This window comes from Hippopotamus amphibius, chromosome 3, assembly GCF_030028045.1.
Source record: "Hippopotamus amphibius kiboko isolate mHipAmp2 chromosome 3, mHipAmp2.hap2, whole genome shotgun sequence".
NCBI classification, from domain to species: domain Eukaryota; kingdom Metazoa; phylum Chordata; class Mammalia; order Artiodactyla; family Hippopotamidae; genus Hippopotamus; species Hippopotamus amphibius.
The window spans coordinates 70,428,098-70,449,172 of record NC_080188.1 but is presented as its reverse complement, the minus strand read 5'-3'; the positions used below and the strand labels follow the sequence as shown (position 1 = coordinate 70,449,172).

Below are 21,075 nucleotides of genomic sequence, written 5' to 3'. Positions count from 1 at the left end.
AGTAATTATAACAGGAAGAAAATATATTTTGAGGTCTGAGAAACCTGTACTGAAATGCCTGCTCAGGACTCATTAGCTATGGACCTTAATAATACTTACCTGACAGAATTACTCATGAGTTTAAATGAGTAAATATATAAAATCTCCAGTAAATATTAATCTCTTTTTCTTTAAATACTTTGATGTGAGCCCTCAGATATAACTCATGAAATGTAATCACTGTGATTTAGAAAAATGCATACCTATTCATAAGGAGACATCACTCCCCAAATTAGCATTTGCCATGACTGAACAAATAATTTAGTTTGTTTTTTCTTTCTAAATTTTTAAATTAAGTAATTGCTTATCTTTAAAATTAGTTTTATATTATAATACAGGGACCCAAAATGCCAGTGGCTTAAGAAAGATAGAAGCCAATTTCTCTTCAACATAAAGTCTGTAATGAGGCAGTCCAGGACTGATGTCATGGCTCCTGGATCACAGGACCTAGGCTCTATTTTGTTTTACTACTATACACCATTTCCATGGTTCTGGATGGTTCATCCACCATTCCCTTATCAAAGGAAAAAGTCAGTGACGGGGAGAGTACGATTGGACCCTTCTTTTAAGGACATGATCAGAAATTTGTACAAATCACTTCCATTCACATGCCACTGGCCATCAATTAGTTATATGACTGCACCTAGCTGCAAGGGAGTCAGGAAGTGCAATACTTACATGGGTGGTCATGTGCCCAGATAAAAGTTATATTACCATTAAGAAAGGAAAAAGAAACACTAGGGAACAATTAGCAGTTTCTGCCATCTCTATCAATCATGCAAAATGTATAAACACCATAGTTATGTAAAGGCAACTGATAGAAGTTAAAAAAAGAAAAACACTCTTCTAGACCATTGATTGAAGCTTGACTGTGCTGAAGTTTTCAACTTGACCTCTCCCTCACATAATGTCAAGAAAGTCTCAAAAATTTAACTTGACCAAACTTGAACAGACTCTTTAATGGAGATATTTAATGACATTAATGATAAAACAAAGAGAGAAAAAAACAAAACCCAAAGCTTTTCTATGACAGGCATTAGATAGTGCAACCATAAAAAGCACGTCTTTTCTCATCCTTACCTCCATTTAACAATCATTCTGTAACAACTTACTGTTAATGTGTAATAAAATAAGGCAGTTTTAAAACAAATATTGCATTAGCATATTCAAGGAAATATCTTTCAAAAAAGCCTTCTCTAAATGATGCCATGATTTTCTGAAAATTTTTGGAATTATTCTTTTGGGTTTGCTTTAGATGCTAGTTTCCAAGAAAGACAATAGAATTAGTCTCATCGTTTTATATTCATTTGTTTTTTCCTTTGTTGTCCTTCCCTTCTTTGCCCAGCTTTTTCTACTTCAGTCAAAAGCAGCACTGCTTTATCCAACAGCCTAATAACCTTCTCAAAAAGGGCTGTGCCTGTGCTATCAGGAAGCCAGTGGCTGTTGGAACAAGAGTCACTGATAGATGGATCACTTGAGGTTGGGTGGGAAACTTACTGTGTAATATTATTTCACCCAACAAAATATGTATTGAGCAGCCAATGTGTCTGGCAGTGTTGTTGGTTCTGGATATGAAATAGGGAACTAAATAGACAGCGTCTCTGCCCTATTGACCTTGGAGTCTAATGAGAGGCAGATAACAAGAGGTAATTTGAGAAATATCACACACAGAGATGTCAAATTAGAATATGATCAGTATTACAAAGAGATATGCAGGAAGATGCATGGATCAGGGAAGGCGCCACTGAGGGAGAGATGCTGGATTAAAAACTGGAGTTAGAATTAACTAGATGAAGATAGTGATAGGGAAGGGGGACAGGAAGAGTGTTTCAGTTAGAGAGAGGAGCACATATAAAGGCCCTGTGGTAGGAGATTAGGAACTAAAAGTTCAGGAAGTAAAGCAGACCAGTGTTAGGAATGCAGAGGTGAGGCAGAGAATTAAAATTAAGCTGGAGGAAGGGGACAGTTACTGCAAGGCCACATTGTTCATGGTAAACATTTTTAATCCATACAACTGGAATCTACTGAAGTATTTGGGCAGAAGAATTACATGCTGAGGTCATTCTTTTTTAAAATAACCTCACAGACCAGGGACTTGAGATAAGTAGGGTGTGTGCAAAAACCCAGAGTAGGGGACCATTAGGAGGCTAGAGTAGCAATCTAGGCAAGAGAAAAAAGACGACTAAAATCTGGAGAGATGTGGAGAGAAGTGAGCAATATTTAGTAAGTAAAACTGATACAGCTTCGTAATGGATTGAATTTGTAGGGCAAGGGAGTACAAGGTATGAGAAGACTCTGGCTTTTAAATTAGATCGATGATGATTCATTTCATGAATTAGAGAACAGTGAGAGATGGGCTTAAAGAAAATCCACACTTGGAGAATATCTCATAAGTCAATGAGATAACCTGCAGAAGAAATATCTATCAAAAAAAAAAAAAAAAAAGGATGTCTAAGACCCAAAACTAGTTAGATTTAGATTTTTATTTCTAGATCTAGAAAGAAGAAATTGCAAAGAATATTGAGAAGGAAAGGCAAAAGATGTAAAAAGAAAACCAGAAACCTATGTCTTCCTGGAAGCTAAGGAAAAAAATTATATCAAGAGAGTGAGTTTGATCAATGGGGCTAATTGCTGCTGAGAAGTCAAGTTTAATTGAATGAAAATATGCTCATCAGATTTGTTGGGAGGGACTTGAGCACAGCTGACATGTATTTGTTTGTGTGTTGCTACTTAATAAGGTTGATGAGACTAAATGGCTGATCTCCGGAAAAAAATAATAAATTCTTAGAGGTTGAATTTTCCTTGTCAAAGATTTCTTTCACTTCATTTCCTGTGTCTTGATATAGTTTACTGTAGAAGCATATTTCATGAATGCTAAACACAATTTAGACTTCCCAAATTATATTCCACTTTATTTCTTTATCTCGTTGATACTATTTAGTAAAGAGACCCACAAGAACGCATAATGACTTTTAGAAAATTCAAGCAAACACATTTTTGCCACAAGGTTTTTTCGTCTTCTAACTTCCAAAGGGTAATTAATGATTCGGGGTTTGTTCCTGTTTTGTGATGAATAAAGCTATGAAGGAACATCATTAACTGTGTTTGACTTGTGCTTTGTTTTTCGGGATTGTTTAAAAATGTTCCTTATGGTGGAAGATCTGAATGCTCTAAAGAAGTAGACAGTGAAAGCAGAAGGCTGCACTTGGATGGGGTTGCTTACAGGCAGCACTCACACCAGCACACAGACACCCTCTGCAGAGGGCAGTCAAAGCCAGCCCCAGTGACAAGAAAGAGGGGGACGTAAGAAGCAAGAGAGATGCTTTAGTTCGGGAGAAATAAAAAATGGAGGAAGTATTTATGTCCATCAAGTGAGCAGAAACTATAAATCAAGAAGTCATTAATAAAATATATTCTAAACAACAGCTAAACATAAACTAAAACATATGGAACCAATGACTATGAAAATGGACTGAGATGGCTTGTAAGATCAAGAATTGTAGAGAAACAACAGTATAGTTTTATCAATGGCTAAGTTAATGGCTATTTCTGCACTCAGAAATACCTCTTGTCTTATAATAGCTGCTATATCTGCTGTTAAAGTTAATTTATTTGTTTTTCTCTAAATAAATGGATGCGTGCACTCCTGTCTGATTGAATGATTTGTAACTGAGGTGAGTGTAATCGTTAAGTCTGAACTATCCTAATCAGGCATCATTAACCATTGCTTGACCATTACTGCAGGTGGAGACATAGCACATAGGAAATGTTGCTTGTTTTATCAGTAAAATACAAGCTTCAATAGATTTGCCTTATTCTTATTGGTTCATTCTAATTAGGAGCATAAACAATATGAGAAATGAATCCAGAAATAAATTTCCCAATTGCATTTGTTCTTTGTCTGATTACAAATCTTTGATCAGAAATATAAAACAAGTAATAAAACTGATCAAAGGTACATGAAACTCAAATCACTTCCTTCTTTTCTGGGGGTGGGGTGTAGAATTAAGAATAAGTGCAAATAAAATGGAAATAAAGGCTAAAGGGAAAGCCCAGGTATTAGCAAGTCAGTCCTGTAATAGAGAATGGTCATAATTCCCAAACTAAGTATTTTTTCTTAGCTTACAATTAAGGAATACTTGAGTTGGAAATGACTTTGGAGATCATATACTCTAGCATCTTCATTGTTCACAGGAAGAAATTCCTTTAGTACTAAGGAAAATGAGCTCTCATGAAGTGACTGCAGACCATAAAAGAAGCCAACTCCTGCTCCTGCCCTATCCCAAACTATTTCTCTTACGCCACATTGCCACCTTCTAGTAAGGAAAAGGAAAGATAATTAGTAGCCTTTTGAAAGAGAGGTAAGATCTTAGGCATTTCTGAATAATAAACATTTCCTTAATATTTGAAAGAAAGGCAAGACTGGAATCCAGGGTTTTACTGCTGTTAAAAGTCAGTAACGAAGTATATTAACACGGAGTTCATGACTGAGGTAGGGTATGAGGAAAAGTTTATAGCACAAATTCTTCATTTTTCTAGTATCATGAACCTCTGAGAGTTCCTTACTTTCATAAGCATCAAATTCATTTATTCAATTTTATAAATAACAGTGTATTTTAAAAGGGCAGTTTTCATTTCTCTTATTTACATACCTGTACTATAGTTTTTCACTTATTTTTTCAAATAGCACTGGGAAAAAAAGCAATCACTGTTTTCCCATTCTTTTAAACAATAATTATCAGTTGTGTCGCATGTATCAGGAACTACAACTATGTGAAGAAATTGGGTATGCAAAGATGAAAAACACAATGCCCATGCCTTAAAGACTAGGGCAGCGGGGAGTAAATGGCTTAATGTGTTCTATTTATAAAAGAAGGCGCAGTCCTGGATGGCTAGGACACAGGAACCACGGAGAGAGTTAAGGAGACAAGGAGGCATGCTGTAGTAGAAGTCAGTGTTGGAAGAGATTCATGACCCTGAAGTGGCGTATGTCCATCAGCCTTTTGAGGGAGGCATAGACCTAAAAAAATTACTAAAAGGCCGGGGAGTTCCCAGTGCCTCTCAGTAGAAAGAATCTTCTGAAGAACCCTTTAAGGGAGATAACTGCAAATGCTTGAGCTTTAACTTAATGAAGAGACTAACCTTTAAGGGAACTAATAAAAAGCTGGGAAATTCCTCATGATGTGAGAGTTCCCTTAGTCCATACCTTCTCTCACCCCAACCTCATCCAGCTTCACATATTCACAGGCAGTAAACCAAAGATTGAATAAAACATACAATTTAATAAAAACTGGAAATGAAGGGTTCCTAACATGAAGATGAAAATAAGATTTCAATAGGTATAATGAAATAAAACATTTAAGATGATAAATACATGCGACACAATATACCTTTTTACCAATAAGAAATACAACCAATAAAAATTATTTGGTTCCATTTCAAAAACTCTTTTAATAAATAGGATCCTAATGCTTTGATAAATAATTGCTATGTTCTTTTAGCATTCTGACCTAATTGGGTTTTATACTGTATCTAGTTGTTCCTGTACAAAGTTAACTTTATTGTTGCCCCTAGACACTTCTGTTAATAAGATGGAAGTCTCAAAGGTTTTAATTACCTCAGTTAAATAGGATTTACTAGCTTTTCTAACACTAGTACTTGAATTCTAATTATCTTCCCAAACTGAGCTTTGGATTTTTTCATTTGAATTCACTGTTCTAGGTGATGCTCTGAAATTGTACCTTTATGAGGCTATGTGCTGGGATTTAATTTAGTATCTATCCAAAAAAGACAAAGTGATTTAGGAAGCAGTTAGATAATTTAACTGGTTTAGGTACAGTCTTCTAAAACCTAATAGACATCATAAAAAATAAACTAAGAAAATCAAATTTCTCATTATCATTTCTTTTCTCAAATTCACAGAATGGTCATTTTGCTATATGCCCTATAGCTTTTAAATGAAAGAAAGTCTCATCACAAATTTGAGGATTACTGAAAAATAAAATCCATAGATTCCTCATTATTATTCCTTTCCTCAAATTAAAAGAATGTTCATGTTATTATATGCCCAATAGCCTTTAATTGATTGCACGAAGTATTTGATTACTAATTTTAAGAAGTACTTAAATCACATCTGCCATTGAAATTTATAAGAAAACTCAGGATAGCTCTTATAGCATATCATTTCAGCTAAGTAGGTACAATATTAACAAGGAACACAACCCTTAAATCTGCTGGTATATACCCTTACAACTACACAATAACCGTGGTGAATAAAAGGACAATGTACGCTATTCTTTGAACAGAGATGTTCAGTGGACTGTTTGCAGCATATCCAAATCTCCCAATTAAAGTAGCAGAGAAGCCGATGAAAGAAACAGTTACTGTAATGTTGTATGCTGGAGAGGAAAAGCACAGCTTTCTACACAACTTTTAAAATATAATCTAGATGAGAGCAAAGCCAAACGTTAAAAGGAACAACCAAATGCCAACAAGGAGAAGCACGGTGTGGGCTGGGGCACCCCCTTCAAGGCCAAGAAACCCTAAAACACACCAAGGTTCCTTTGTGCTCCTGCAGTTCCTTCTTGTTAATCAAGAGTGGAGTCTGACTTTCACCATCTCAGTGAATTCATGGTAGGGATACCTCATGTGGTCCAGATGCCAGTGGATGAGACGAACCCCACGTCATGCCTAGTCCAAGATGTGATCGAGACAGTGAATTACAGCCTTTTCCATCTGTGAGGATTGTGATGGTGTAGCTCTGCCTGGTCTGAGATCTCAGTCTCAGAATTTGTTTAATCTAATTCCACAACACGTGTAGGTCCCCTCATGACAGCAGCAAAACCTCTAAAGACATCTTAAATTGTATATATTAAACCACATCTCTTAATGTCTGTTACCACGCTGTGGTCTGCTGTCACCAACTTAGAATAATTCTACCTCTCTGTACCCAAACCTCAGATTTAAAGTGCCTCTTTCCTGAGAGTAAAAGCCTGAATCAAGCTGTGACTGTCTAACAATATTTCTTTCACTAGGCACCAGGGCTCAGTGTAGGGGGGAAACACTTTCTCACCTCTCGTTTCTGACTCTGGGGGTAAAATAAAAGAGAGCATTTTCTAGTCATCTAAAAACTACTCCAAAAAAAGTTTTTATTCATTCAGAGCTGTAGAAAAAATCATGACTTGCAAATCACAATATTCTGAAAAACTGTTCGAGTCGTAAATTACATTTAATTTTCACTATACATAAATATTTTTTTTCCTCCCCAAAGGCAAAACCAACACAAAAATGTGTTTTGGGGACTACTGTAATTCTATGCTGACTGAACACTAATAATGCAATATAACACTTTTATTAGTCTTTTTTTGTAATGAATAAAGTTTTTTAAGTAGAGGATAGGTAGACATGTCACAGGAAAACGAAACAATTTGTATTTCAAGCTGTTAGTTTTATTCTTGCTTTGCAATTACAATATAGACATTTTGTCAAATGTCCTCAGACTCAGTTTGACAAATGGTATTTTAGTCCCTGTCCTTCTCTAAGACATTTTTATCTTTTCCATTGTTCTAAAATATATCATTCATAAAGGAGAATTCTAATAGAAAAATGTGTCACACAAAATAAATAACAAAGCCTCCAATACCAAACTAGTTTAAATAATAAGGTTTCATGATAACCTCTCAACATCACTCTCTCATTGATGGTTTTGTCACAAGCCTTATGGAGTGCTTTGTGGTACATCTGAAGATCGTGTGTTCAATTCAACTATCTCTTTCTTTGCCTCGCCTCTGGTCTCCTCCCCCTCCCCCAGAAAAAGTAAGGCAATTAAGCAAGGTTATAATTCTAATTATAAAGTAGCTATTAAAAGAAATGACATTCATTTCACTCTGAAAATTTAATGAAATAAGCAAATAAAGAAGTTCCACATTAAGCAAGGTTTTTCTCCACTGAAAATGGGTCAGGTAAAAAAAAATTCAGAAATTAAACTAATGGCTTACAGTTAATCAAAATGCACTTTTTACACTCTAAGTCCAGGAGTCCATGAGGGCAGGGCACTCACATTATCTATCACTTGCTGGAAAATGTCCAAACTAAGGGCTTTGGAGAGGACTAGAAACTCCTCACCAAATCATCATTGCTGAGTACTATGGTGTCACACTAGACAAAAAAACCTGAAAATTCCTCTTTGCAGCGTTCCCAGAAAAGTTGAGCATTTCTGGAATTCCAAATAAACGTAGTTAGTTTAAAGAAATAACTTTCACTGTCAGACAACAATGATAAATGAAAGTAAGGAAAACATACACTCAGCTTGGAAATTTCCTCATGAAAATAACAATTTCTAGATTAACACCACACACTTCCTTTCCGGTGGTATGCTTGGTTTGTCTGAGTCCTTGACCTCAAAGCTTCTTTTATCTTATATTGCCCACATCTGGATAAAGAGGAAACTCATTTGCTAAGAGTTCTCTTTAATCCTTCTGTCTTTCTCTGATCTGCAACAGCTTTAAAATGAGCCCATCACAGTAGCCATTCTGTAATGGATAACCTGTCTCTTGTGACATTATCTGGAATGACTTGGCTTGCACAAACTAATTCATCTACATCTCTGCATCACAGAGGTCAATTTCTTCCTTTCCTATTGATCAGTAATTCATTCTTATTCAACCAACATTCAGACCTTATACCACAGTATGCATTCTTTTATTTCACGTTAGCTCTTTAGCTTATTATTGACTTCATGGAGAGATCGGCTTACCCGGTACACACCATCTCCTGGACCTGCCGCTCCCAGTAGGCATTTCATAGCCTTCGGGGTTGTGTAGTATTTAATCTCTGTAGTGGCCTTAATGATCCCATCACAGTAGACATCAACATTGACAGGGCCAGCAGGAAAATCTTATAAAACACAAATGAGAGTTAGGAGCTGAGTCTATAAATGCATGTACCACATTATCATATCTCTTAGAGAATATAAAGTCAGGCTTTAAGAATTCATAACAATTTTAGTAACTTTTAACACTTGTTTTCTTTTTTATCCTTAGTAGTTAGAAACCACAAAATAGAATGTATAATTTTGCACTTAATTGTTTAAAAAATCTTAAAGGATAAAAACATATGTGAAAATTATAATAAAAGCAAAGCACTACATCTTTTCTCCTTACCTGCAAACTTCCATTTTTTTGAGTAATCTAGAATCATCTCTACATAATAGTTTAGAATTTACAGCAGTAAATCATTCATTAAAAGTTAGAGATTGTTATTAATCTGCGGAAGAAAGTTCCCATGAATTACAGGAAAGTTTCTTAAAATTGTTTGGAAAAAGAGAGTAGAGTTGATTGAAATTATAGAACTTTTATTCAATTGATAACAATGAAAAACCCTTGGGAAGGCAAGGTTTAATACCCTGCATCCACTCAACCTTTTTGTGAACAAGTTGTTCAAAATGACTGATACACTGCATTGTAAGTTTTGCTGTAACACATCAACAATGTTAAAGTTACCTGAGACTGTTGTGCTCTCCAGGAAAGAATAACACTAAATAATCACTTCGATGGAAAAGTTGTTTTATTGAAACAAAAGTAAACACAATTTAGCTCTTTAAATTCATTCACAGAACACACTTTAAACTTTCACTCTTTGTCACAGAGATATTTCCCAAATCCTCCTGTAAAACTGTCACCGAAACATCTGGGGTTTGGAATAAGCCATTAAGTACAAGCCACCTGATGAAATGTTGAATATTTAAAAGTTCTTAAGATTCAAGCATTAATTTTACTTTATCTCCTGAAGAGTTAAAGGACCTCTTATAATATTGCTCAGGAAAATTTAAAGCCAATGTAACAATCTTAGATTTAACTAGACCAAGAAGCTGAAATTTTCTCTTCTCATATTGCTTGACTAGACACTTAATCCATATTATAAAGAAAATATATGTAGAAAAATTCTCTCTTCTGAAAGTAAGTATTCATCCAATAGAGAATGGAAAAGAAATCTCAAAAAATCTGAAAGTTGTACAGTACACCTCATCAGCTATAGCTGTGTGCCTATAGTAAAGGGGATTCTGGAGTTGCTGGAGTGAAATGAAATCAATTTCAATAGGTTTCATAAAGACGATTTTGAAAGAAAAGATTGTTTATCAGAAAAGAGACTGGGATTTTTACAATGGGATGTTAGCTTTCTGAAAGTAAGTCAGGTGATAAATTATTAAAGATATATGGTGAGAATATTTGCTTAGTAGTTCTTTGATGTAGGATATTTAAAATATTCTAATTTCTTTAGAATTTAACATGAGAATAAACTGATTTATTCATCTTGAGTCATTAGTTGACTCGAAATTTTACCATTAGATCTATTGATAAGGATGTTGATTTTAGAGAAATCCTCCAAAGAGATGCCATTTGAAGTACTGTCTTTGCTGTATACATTTTCAGATGTATTGACTGTCATGTATTCAATCAAGACCTAATTACTGTTTCCATTGATGATATATCAGGAAGGACTCTTATGGCTTCCTCTGGTTGGGAAACCCTCCTTAATAACATATTATTGAATTGGCTTTTTCATGACCAGTACCCTGTACTCTTGAGCATTATTTAATTTAACTGTGGTGACTATAATGTCTACATCATATAGCTCTTCAATAAAAATGAAAACCAATTAATTTAAAGACTCAGACGAGAGGAAAAGTGAATTCTGCTGTTTACTATCTAGACAAAATAGGCAAGTGGCATTTAACACCAGAAGTACACACAAATATAGGTCAAGATGACCAAACCAAGGAAGGGTACAAGAGTCAGTTATGAAGAGGAAAAAGAGCTTATCATGGATGAAAAAGATGGAACCCCTTGGCTCCATCAGACACAGATACACAATAAAACATACTTACTGAGGAGCAGTGGTTAAAAAGGAACTCTAAATTTTAAATATCAAGTTCTAGGCTATTCAAGAGTCTTTGTCAACCCTCCCTGTCTTCACGATTTAAATGGTCTGTCCTTCCAGGAGAGGGAAAAACTAAATTAATTTATGGGAAATATAATCTAAAGGTATTTCTGAATAGTCAGAACTACATTTAAAATATTTCCATGAAAATATATATTTTACAAACCCATTAGCTTAAGATCTTTTTGCTTTCTGTTTTCCTTTGAGAAGCTGTGTCAGTTTATTAACCAAATCTAGTCCTTTACAACATAGTAAACCTTTCATGAACCTACCTAAAGTTTCCAAGGGAACTGAAATCAACATAACTCTCTTTTATTTAGAACATTATTATTAAATAAATATTGGTATCTTCAAAACCTTGGTCACACCTAAAAATTAACACCAATTTAATACATATTAAAATCATCTTCCTGAATTATGATATTTAGAAAAATTTCTTAACAGTTATTTTCCTAGGCATATTTAGCATATTCTAAAGTGTTGTTCTTGCTCTTTTAATGGAATATGAAATTATAATTTACATTTTCCTGAACATAGTTTCTTAATTAATGAAGAGATTCTGTATCTTTGCGGATACATTTTATATTCCTTTCAACTTTTAGTTGATGGCCCCCATCTGTGTAAAATATTTTTCTGCTTGAGCCGTAGGTACCAGAGGAATACCCTCTTCTTTCTGAGTTAAAATTAGTTAATATTTCTGGTTTAAAGCCTTCACATGTATTTTTATAAGCTTTGGCATAAGCTGGGACTATAGTAGCTTCAATTTCCTTTAACACAAAAAGGTCCCTGTCAGAGACAACCTGTGGACATCATTAGGAAGGTGTGTTTTTTAGAAAATGAAGTAATTATGAGTGTATCAAGTTATTGAGCTGAAAGGGAAGGAGACAAAGTCAGAGGATATTTTCTCAAGTGAAAAAAAAATCAGAGAAAAATGTGGAAGTGTGTCAGAAGGGAAAGACACCATTTAGAAAAACAGCATCTTAGGATTTCTTCACTGGTCAGCATACTTGTACTTTAACATAATTTTGTTTTTCTCTGAATTGTTACCAAGCTAGGAAAAAAAAAACACACACACACATTTAAAAAGAATAATGCAAAGTGTTGGGCTGAGAAGAGAAAAATCTGAGTGTTCTGAAACTCTAAGAAAAAGATCTCAGAGTATTTGATATACCTCAACGCTGAAAGTCTCTTACCACACACATACACACTTACTTATAATCGTTAAAAGGAGGTCTCCAAAGAAGTGAAGCATTTTAGTTGGTCTTATAGGGGTACCCTTCTCTAACAGAGAATGCTAGTTGCCTACTCCAATGCCTTTTCTTCCTTTTAGAAACAGAATTTCAATTTTATTTTTTGCTGGGCACATTGCTAGCCAACTAAAAAGACTAGATTTTCTATTCTTCCTCTTAGCTATATATGATCTTGGGATTAAGTTCTAACTAATGAAATGTCAGCAGATATGTCTTACAGAAACCTTCTTAGTTTAACAAGGCCCAACTTAATTTCTTTATCCCAGTGGTGTGCTGATAAACTGATTCGCAGAAAGAAAAAAAAAGAAAAGCACTGATTCATAGTTTTTGCCAATTTCTGTGGTATAAATATTCCCAGGGTGGCTGATTTCAAGCTATCAAGATATTATGGACAGAACTGTGTTTCCCCCAAATTCATATGTTGAATCCTTAACCCCCAATAAGACTGTATTTGGAGATAAGGCCTTTAAGGAAGTAATTAAGGTTAAATTGAGGTCATAATGATGGAGCCCTTATTTGATAAGGACTTAGAAGAAGAGACACCAGTAATGCATGTGCACAGAGAAAAGGCCATGGGAGGACACAGCAAGAAGGTGGCCACCTGCAAGCCAAGGAAAGAGGCCTTGCCAGAAACCAACTTCTGGCCCCTTGATCTTAAACGTTCACCCTCCAGAACTGTAAGAAAATAAGTTTCTAGTTTTTAAGCTATCCAGTCTGTAGTATTTTATTATGGCAGCCCAAGAATACTAATACGCAAGGTAATATCACTGAATGTGAAGTAGGGAAGAGATGCACAGAATTGGCTTTTGCAACCTGAAATGCAATGGTTCCAGCACACCTTGCTTCTTCACATTGCTTGGAAAATAGGTGTGATAGCAGGAGGCTTAGAGGCCATCTTGCTCCACAATGATTATGGCTACACCCTAGGAATGATGACTCGAAATAAGTCTGCAGTTGGGACAGTACTGTGAAGTTGCCATACCAGCCCTCAACACCAGCTAGACTCAGCACAGGAAGCTTTGGGTATAGCACAAGAGAACATTTACAGAGAGCAAACCACATTTTAAGGAATGCAACTGATTAAGTCATGAGCCAGCTGATCAAAAATGAAGTCATATGAGCAATTTTTCTAGACTGGACAGATGGAGGCCATCTCCTGAATTTGATGCATCAGTATTCTTCAAAAGAACCCTGAGAGTGAGGAAGCATCCCTGGTATGTTTCCACTTTAGGGTTAGATCCTTCATTTTAATTTAGTATTCAAAGAAGTAGAACAAAAATTTTTTAAAGACTTAAATCTGTATAGACTATTATTAGATGGTATGAGATACTGATTGAGATCATTTCCTCACTGGAAGTCACCAGTGGGTACAAGGACTATACATGAGATGACACAGAATTGGGAGTGCTCCTGAGCAGGACTGCCCAAGGGTAAAAGGGGACAAATTTTATATCAAGAGATGTAAGCAGAAGAGATGCCCCCCCCCCCCCAATTCTCCTCCCCAAAAGGAAGAGAAGGAAGTTTGGTTTATCACACCCCATTCAGAAGCTGAATGTTGAGTTATTCCAGAAAAGCCATTCATGTTTAAGGGATTTGCTAGAGGGAGAGACTGACACATCATTCCTTGGTTGGATGTTCAGTGTTGTCTTACACATTGTCTCCCTTACTCCAAACATCCTATAAAGGAGTCCTTAAAATGTAAGCAGAGAAGCTATTTTATCAATAAGAAAACTGAGGCACAGAAAGATCAAGAGACTTGTCTAAAGTTACCCAGTAAATGGCTCAGTACAGAATAAAAACAGTCTTCTTGGCCACCAGCTAAGTGTTTCCTTAACTACACTGCAGATTCTGTACAGATCACTAGCCTGTGAGAGCACACTGGGCACTTCCTCTTATGCCACAATTGATAGAGAGAAAAGGGAACTCTACTGTACAGTCAGTCCTGTCCAGACAAACTTCCTTGATTGGAAGCACTTGAAATATGGTTAGTGCAGCTGAATTTTAAATTTAATTGAATTATAATAAAGTTTAAATAACTAGATATGGCCAGTGGCTACCATAATGGCCAGTGCAGTTCCACAGCGGTTTCTTCAGCTGTGGTTTGTGACCCACTAGTTCATCATGACATCAGTTTAGTAGGTTCTAACACTAAAAAAATGAAAAGAAATAAAATATTTTTCTCTCAACTTATATTAACCATATGTTCCTGCACGTTGTCTACTTTTTTATTATAGCCCTTAACATATGAATCATAGTTATATAACATTCCCTGTCTGATAATTCCAACATGTGTGTCACATCTGTCTGGCCTGTGTCTTTCGGCTGTGACCTTCACAAGTGTTTCTGCTGTGGCATAGCTTTTACCCACCTTAAGCGAGATAGGAAGGCTAGAGGGGGGTACAACGGGGTGCATGCCCTTCCTCAGCTGGGATGAGGCTCTGGTAAAGTGGTTTCCCCAGAAAAGTAGACCTTTGTTATGGAGAACATACTGGGAGTATTGCACCATTTGTCTTCCTCTGATCCAGCAGAACACTTCAGGGATCGTTTTCAGATCTTCACTGTGTGAACCTGATGGGGTTCCTGGACGTAAATTCCATGAAATTATAGGTGCCTCATAAGACTACAGCCCCCAGGAGTTTCTTACTTTCAAGCCTCCAGCAATTGATCAGAATTACCATTCAAGTGCTCCTACCAGCTTATGGCTCCAGTGACTTCGGCTCCAGGTAAGACGATCTTAGATGTCAGTCTTGATTTACCTTTGTCTCCCGATTTTGGGAGGGCTGTTTACCCTACAACTTTAGTTGTCTGCTGAGTTCAAGAAAAGCCATTGATTTCAGTTTGTTCTTGTTGTAAGAATGGGAGTGGGAGCAACTTCCAAGCTCTTTATATGTCGGGGCTGAAACATTAGTCCAAGTATTGCTTTTAAAACTTTTGTTTTCATTATGTATTCATAGATATGTACTGGGTCATAATGTAAAATGTAGTTCTTGCTAGGGTTCAAAAAACTTCAAGAAACAGTGCCAGGAGGCAGAGAAAGTAAGACTCTGGGGCCATTTCTGCTGAGGCATGTCCCATCCGTATTCCCATACTTATTCATAGAACTATCCTGTATATTGCCACATAGCAGCCAACATTTTGTAAGAAAATCTGTCATTAACTTAGAGAATACACGAGTCAAAAAAAGAGTTGGAGACGTTTAATTAGCATAACTGGAAACTAATGGTTGGTTTGTTTATTTTTACTACAAATTTGCTATTCAACCACATAGATAATATTAGGGCCTGGTAAATCTTGGAAAATATGGAATAACGGTTTTCTACTATTCTAAAAAACACCTAAACTTTGACATTTTATTCTTTGCACTGCTCTTACCTACTAGGTAAACTGAACATAATCTTAATGTGAATAATTTTATTTGACATTTTGATTTGCTATTTGAGAAGTATTATCTAAGCACTCCTTAATTTGCAATATTGATTTTTCTGTAGTGATTTTAGTCTAACTAGATTTAGCTTAACTTCTAAGCCAATTAGTTAGAAGTTATAGCTCCTTAAATCATTTAAAAATGTGGCATAAGGAAGTAAGGGGCTTTGGAAGAAAAGGAAAAGAAAGAAAAAGAATTCTTTCTCTTTTCACTTCTGCGTATCCTTGTCCATGACAGGAAGCAGTGTTTAAGAAGTTTATAAATGCTTGGTGTAGAGTCTTTCCTTTCTATACTCCAACTCTGACCTAAGTAGTGCAAGGATATCCATAGAGGGGACATATGCTTCACACAACACAACAGAAAAGATTTGTAAATGGTCTGTGAATGGATTTCACTACAGCTACATCCTAAAAAGAAAATAAAAAAGCTCACATACATTTGACATATTCTTTAATTTTAAATCTTTTTTACTACGTTTCCAAATTCATAAGATTGAATATCTTTGTACTTTAAAATATTTTATGTAGTTGACATTTATAAAGTTTTATAAGGTAATTTTATTCTCTAATTGTAAAAGTACATCATAATTTCAAAAACCAAGTAGTCCTACATTTATATCAAAACATTCAGAAATTAATATATTAGAATTTGATTTTAGTACAGTTATCATGGCAACTGTGTATATTCCATCTGGAGTTTTAAATCTGATACAATTTATGATGTTGAAGCAAAGCTGGATAATAAAATGTTTAGGTTCATAAATTAAAGAAGGAAAAGAGGGAAGATTGTATATAGAAATAGTACCATATTGATAAAATAGTGAAAAAGAACTATGCTTTCCAAAACAATCAAAACACACTCAGGGCATGGCAAAAAAAAAGAGGAAAAAAGAAAACCATTGATGAAAATTCAAATATCTGCTAATCCTGTTACAATAAAGCAAATAATTTTAGTTCTGTATTTAATAGCTGACATATTAAAGTGCTTTCTGCTGACATAGTTAAAAGTATGTGATGTTATTGTCATTTCACCACATGATAACACAGCTAATTTCTCATAATTCACACATTCGTGCTTTTGCGAATCCAGATTAATAATAACAGCCTTGGGTATGTGAAAGCTAAACACAGGAAACATCTGCAGGACAATATTAGTTTCTGTAGGGAAGTGAAACCATTTACCATAAAATTTTTGAAAGAAACTCAGAATGATGTTTTATATTTATTAAAGCATAAAAAAATTCTTACCTAAAGCTTTCATACACCAGACTGTCTTATTCCAGAGGGCCGGCTGTGTTCTAATGCATTTACTATTTGACGTAAATTCAACCTCCACAGTATCACCAATTACTTCATCTCTCAAAATAATAAATATTTCACCAGGCTTCTATAAGATGAAAAATATAACCCAATTAGGCATTTGAAACAGTTTTCATTAACCAAGAACCCAGTACATTTATTAGTGATAAAGTTTGCACGTGGTAATTATATATGTCCATCATGTCCACAGTTTCGGCTATATTCAGAAATGATACATGTAGAGGTGATTCTCACAACATTTTAGGTTTATCAACTTGCCGTCTATTGAATATGCAATTTTTTTGCCAACCCCATATTTGTGACTAAAAAGACAGTGAGGACATGGCTGCTCCCTGCTCCTCTCCCCTCAGCCCTGTGAGTGAGGTTCTACCTCAGGCTGCTGAGCTTCAGTTCACAGACCTCCAGGGAATGTAATTCAATTGCTAACCAAATCCTTGTTTTCCCCAAGTCCTTTTCCTTCACCTTTGTAGAACCTGGTGTATTCATCTATAAATGAGAGGACTGAACAGGTTTAGCTTTAAGACCTCTTATAATTTAAACATGATGAATTGTTTTAAATGCCTACTGCAGCTGACCCTTGAACATCATGGCTGTTAGGAGCACTGACCCTCCGCACAGTGGAAAATCTATGTATAATTGATAGTAGGCCCTCAGCAACAGTGGCATCTGAAGATTCGACCAACTGCAGACCATGCTGTACTGGGGTATTGCTATTGAAAAAAAGCCAGGTATAAGTGGACCCATGAGTTCAAAATGCCTGTTGTTCAAGGGTTAAGTGTAGTTTTAATCTTACCTGATAGAGACTCTCTGCTTACTCTTTATGATGAGTATCAGTGGAGGCTATTGGACTGGCTAAAGGTTATAAATTTAAAAGTTTCAAAATTTTATTAAGGTGGAAAAGCTAAATCTATGTACATAAGGTATAAAGGGTTATTAAAAACCTTTCGAAAACAATCCAGAGAGAAAATTAAGGGTAAGAAGATTAGAATTGATACAGAGAAAAGGAAGGACTAAACATTTATTATCTATTTTATACTAGGAATTATGCTAAGCACTTTTTACACAAAGCCATTTCCTTTAATCCTAACCAAAACATACACACACACACACACACACACACACACACACACATACCCCAAAACCAAAATGGAAGGCTATTATTTTTCTCTTTAATGAACAGGGTAACTGAAGGTCAATCAGAACTATCTAAATTTAAAATCTGTACTATTCTTTACCTCTTGCTGTTTCAGCCTTCAAAAATAACTAAATCGAAATATATTTTTATGATTATCTCAGATATCACCTTTCAAAGGCTTTCTTCAAAGTCAACCTAAATTTTAGTCCTTCACAAAATAAACAGAAACCTCATTTACATGCTCTTATAAAATTGTTTACCCAAAAGTCATTAATTTCAAAGTTCTCTTATTTAAATGTTATCTACCTAAGCATAAATCACCCACCAATAAAACTTACATTTTTAACGCTCTGTACAAAAGAATTTCTACAAATATGTTGACGTCAAAAAATCATCTCAGCTGACACATATCCACTTCAGGCATTTTTCCACCAGAGTCTAGTGCTTCCAGATATTTGTCCACAGCAAAGTGTGAACTAGATTTCTCCACACTAAATACACTGCATACAGATAAAACATGCCACGATTCCACCTATCACTCTGGCCTCACACATCCAACATGTGGGAAACCTTCTCTGTTTCTTTGCCTGCACATCAGCATGCACTGCTTCATCTGAGTCCTGAGGTCAGGAATGGGAGCCCTTCCTGGTCCTCACATCTGCCACCTCCTCTTCAGAGACCTCACTTCCAGTGCAGTTCTTTAGTTCCTCAGTTGCTCACATATGTCTCCTTACTTTGAAGCTTTACTGACTTCCCATTTCACTTTGGCTTGAATCCCCAAGATCCTGGGCTTCAAAGTTCTTTGGTATTCTCTTCGATGAGTATATCCCTTCTTGTATAACTTCGACCTCTCGCCTTCCAAACTTAGTAAGCCTGAGCATCTTCTCCCAGTGTTTATTCACCCAGAGATCTCACTCATGAGTGCTCACACAGGCTATTTCTTGTGCATCAGATTCTCTCCCTAACAGAGGGCAGAACTCCACCTTTCAACCATTTCCAGAGAAGAGTTCTAAACAAAAGGCAAGCATACTGACTACCTGCAAGGAGGCACTGACACCTCATTTGTACCTGGGACCGGCTTCATGAGCATGTAACCTCTGCAGCTGCACAGGTCCTGCACCTGGAAGGGCCCTGCACTTGTTTTAACGTTCTGCTGTCGCAGCTTGAAATGCTTAATAATTTGAACAGGGATCCCTACCTTCTCATTTTGAACCGGACCCTGCTAATTAGGTAAACATTCCTGTTTGTACATAATGTTGGCATGCCCTTGAGTTCATACCCTACCTCCATCTCCCCAGTACATATCCTCTCCATCAAGGTCCAACTCAGATTTTGCATACAACTTCAAGGAATCATAAAACATTTCACACCTGTACTCCTCATTTGACCCTTTCTAAGCCATGCCCTTTGGTCTTAATAAGTTTTTCATGCCTGTGTCTTGGCTTCCCAAATAGATTTTAAACATCCTGAAGGCATTTTTATTTTTTCATATTGTTGTGGCATGTTTCAAAAATTAGGTACATAAGAGGCAATCTGTATATATCTTTCAATTCAGATGGAATAAGTCTATGAAAATACGAGATTTTTTACATTGAGCAAGCGCCACTCCTTATCCCCCTCAGGACTCGCAGCTTCATCTGCTTCCTGCATCTCCGTGCACGAAGGGGGCTGCTGAGGAGGGAAGGCCTGCACTCGTCCAGCCCTGTCCTTAACCATTATGGATGGACATCTTAATTAAAGATATAATTATGTGGGCACGTTTAATTCAATGGAGGAAATATTAGGAACTCAAATGGTCATAAATTTAGTGTTATCAGTTATGAAGCTGCTATTTTGCTCTCAATCTTTCTGACTCCTGTGTTTATCCCTTATTTGGCTCTGAGCCTTCAGAGAGAGAATGAGTTATAATAACTATCACTTCCAAACTCTACAGATTCGTTGCATTGGTCACAAACCTTGAGACCTGACCAAAAGGGCTGGAACTCTGTCTACAATATAACACACCTGTAGTGGAGTTTCTAGACTGTCAGGGTGGGTGTTTTTAGGCTTTAACAAATCATTAAGCACCAGTAACAAAGGATTTTGATCTTAGTAGATCATGTCAGCTTATTATGCCTTGTGCACACAGACCAATGGCTCTTTTCATATATTCATAATTAACAGGCACTGGCTCTACAAGCACAGGTGCATGGGCCTTATTAAGCCAGCACCGCGCAAGTTTCTGCAGCTGACCCTGATCTGACCTGTGACGGCAGAGCAAGGATTAGGTTATGGCAGTGGTTCCAAATTCTCACCTTCAGCATCACCTGGGAAGCTTTTAAAACTCCCAGTCTCCAGGCCATAACTCAGACCATTTACATCTGAATCTCTGGGGGTAGGATTCAGATATTATTACTTTTTAACACCCCCCCCCCCCCCGCTGCCCCCCAGTAATCCCTATATGCTGCTTAGTTTGAGAACAAGTTCGTTACAGGGAGAAAACATCTTTTGGTCATTGTAAAACCTTACCACCTAACAGGTAATACTTCACAACATAGACATTTCAGGCATTGATACACAGAATAATCTTTTGATGCTTTAACTGTATTTTTCAATTAAATCACAAGACCTGACTTTAAGTTAAGGCTGGTTACCAAGAACTAGTGTGTGATTTGGTGACAGAAATAAGTGGGCAGTACTGTTAGCTTCTGTGTATTGTTTTAAACTATACTCAGTGCTAAGGAGTCCACTGGTAGGAGCTCATCTCTGAGGTTTTTGTAGCTTGCCAGTGGGCCCTCCTATGAGTCACACTCCTTCATATATTCTCAGAGTTTCTCTAGGTTTCTTGGTTACATAATCTGTGGTCTGTACAGATTTGGGTTTGGAGACTTCTATTACAGTTGCAACCACAGAGCTATACATCAGTGAAGGTCAGGTATAATGAAGGTCTTTATTAGGGAATATGCCACGTTCTAGGATTCCAATAGAAAA

General features: G+C 36.2%; 1 protein-coding gene across 5 annotated transcripts in view; it reads right to left on the bottom strand.

Annotated features, from left to right (window-relative positions):
- BANK1 (B cell scaffold protein with ankyrin repeats 1) overlaps window positions 1–21,075 on the bottom strand; it is a 316,505-nt gene that overhangs the window by 205,877 nt on the left and 89,553 nt on the right. For all 5 annotated transcript variants that reach the window (XM_057727798.1, XM_057727799.1, XM_057727800.1 and 2 more), the window contains 2 exons: window positions 16,899–17,037; window positions 8,795–8,934 (listed from right to left, as the gene is read on the bottom strand). In XM_057727798.1, coding sequence (XP_057583781.1) covers window positions 8,795–8,934; window positions 16,899–17,037 — 279 coding nt within the window. The remainder of the gene's footprint in view (window positions 1–8,794; window positions 8,935–16,898; window positions 17,038–21,075) is intronic.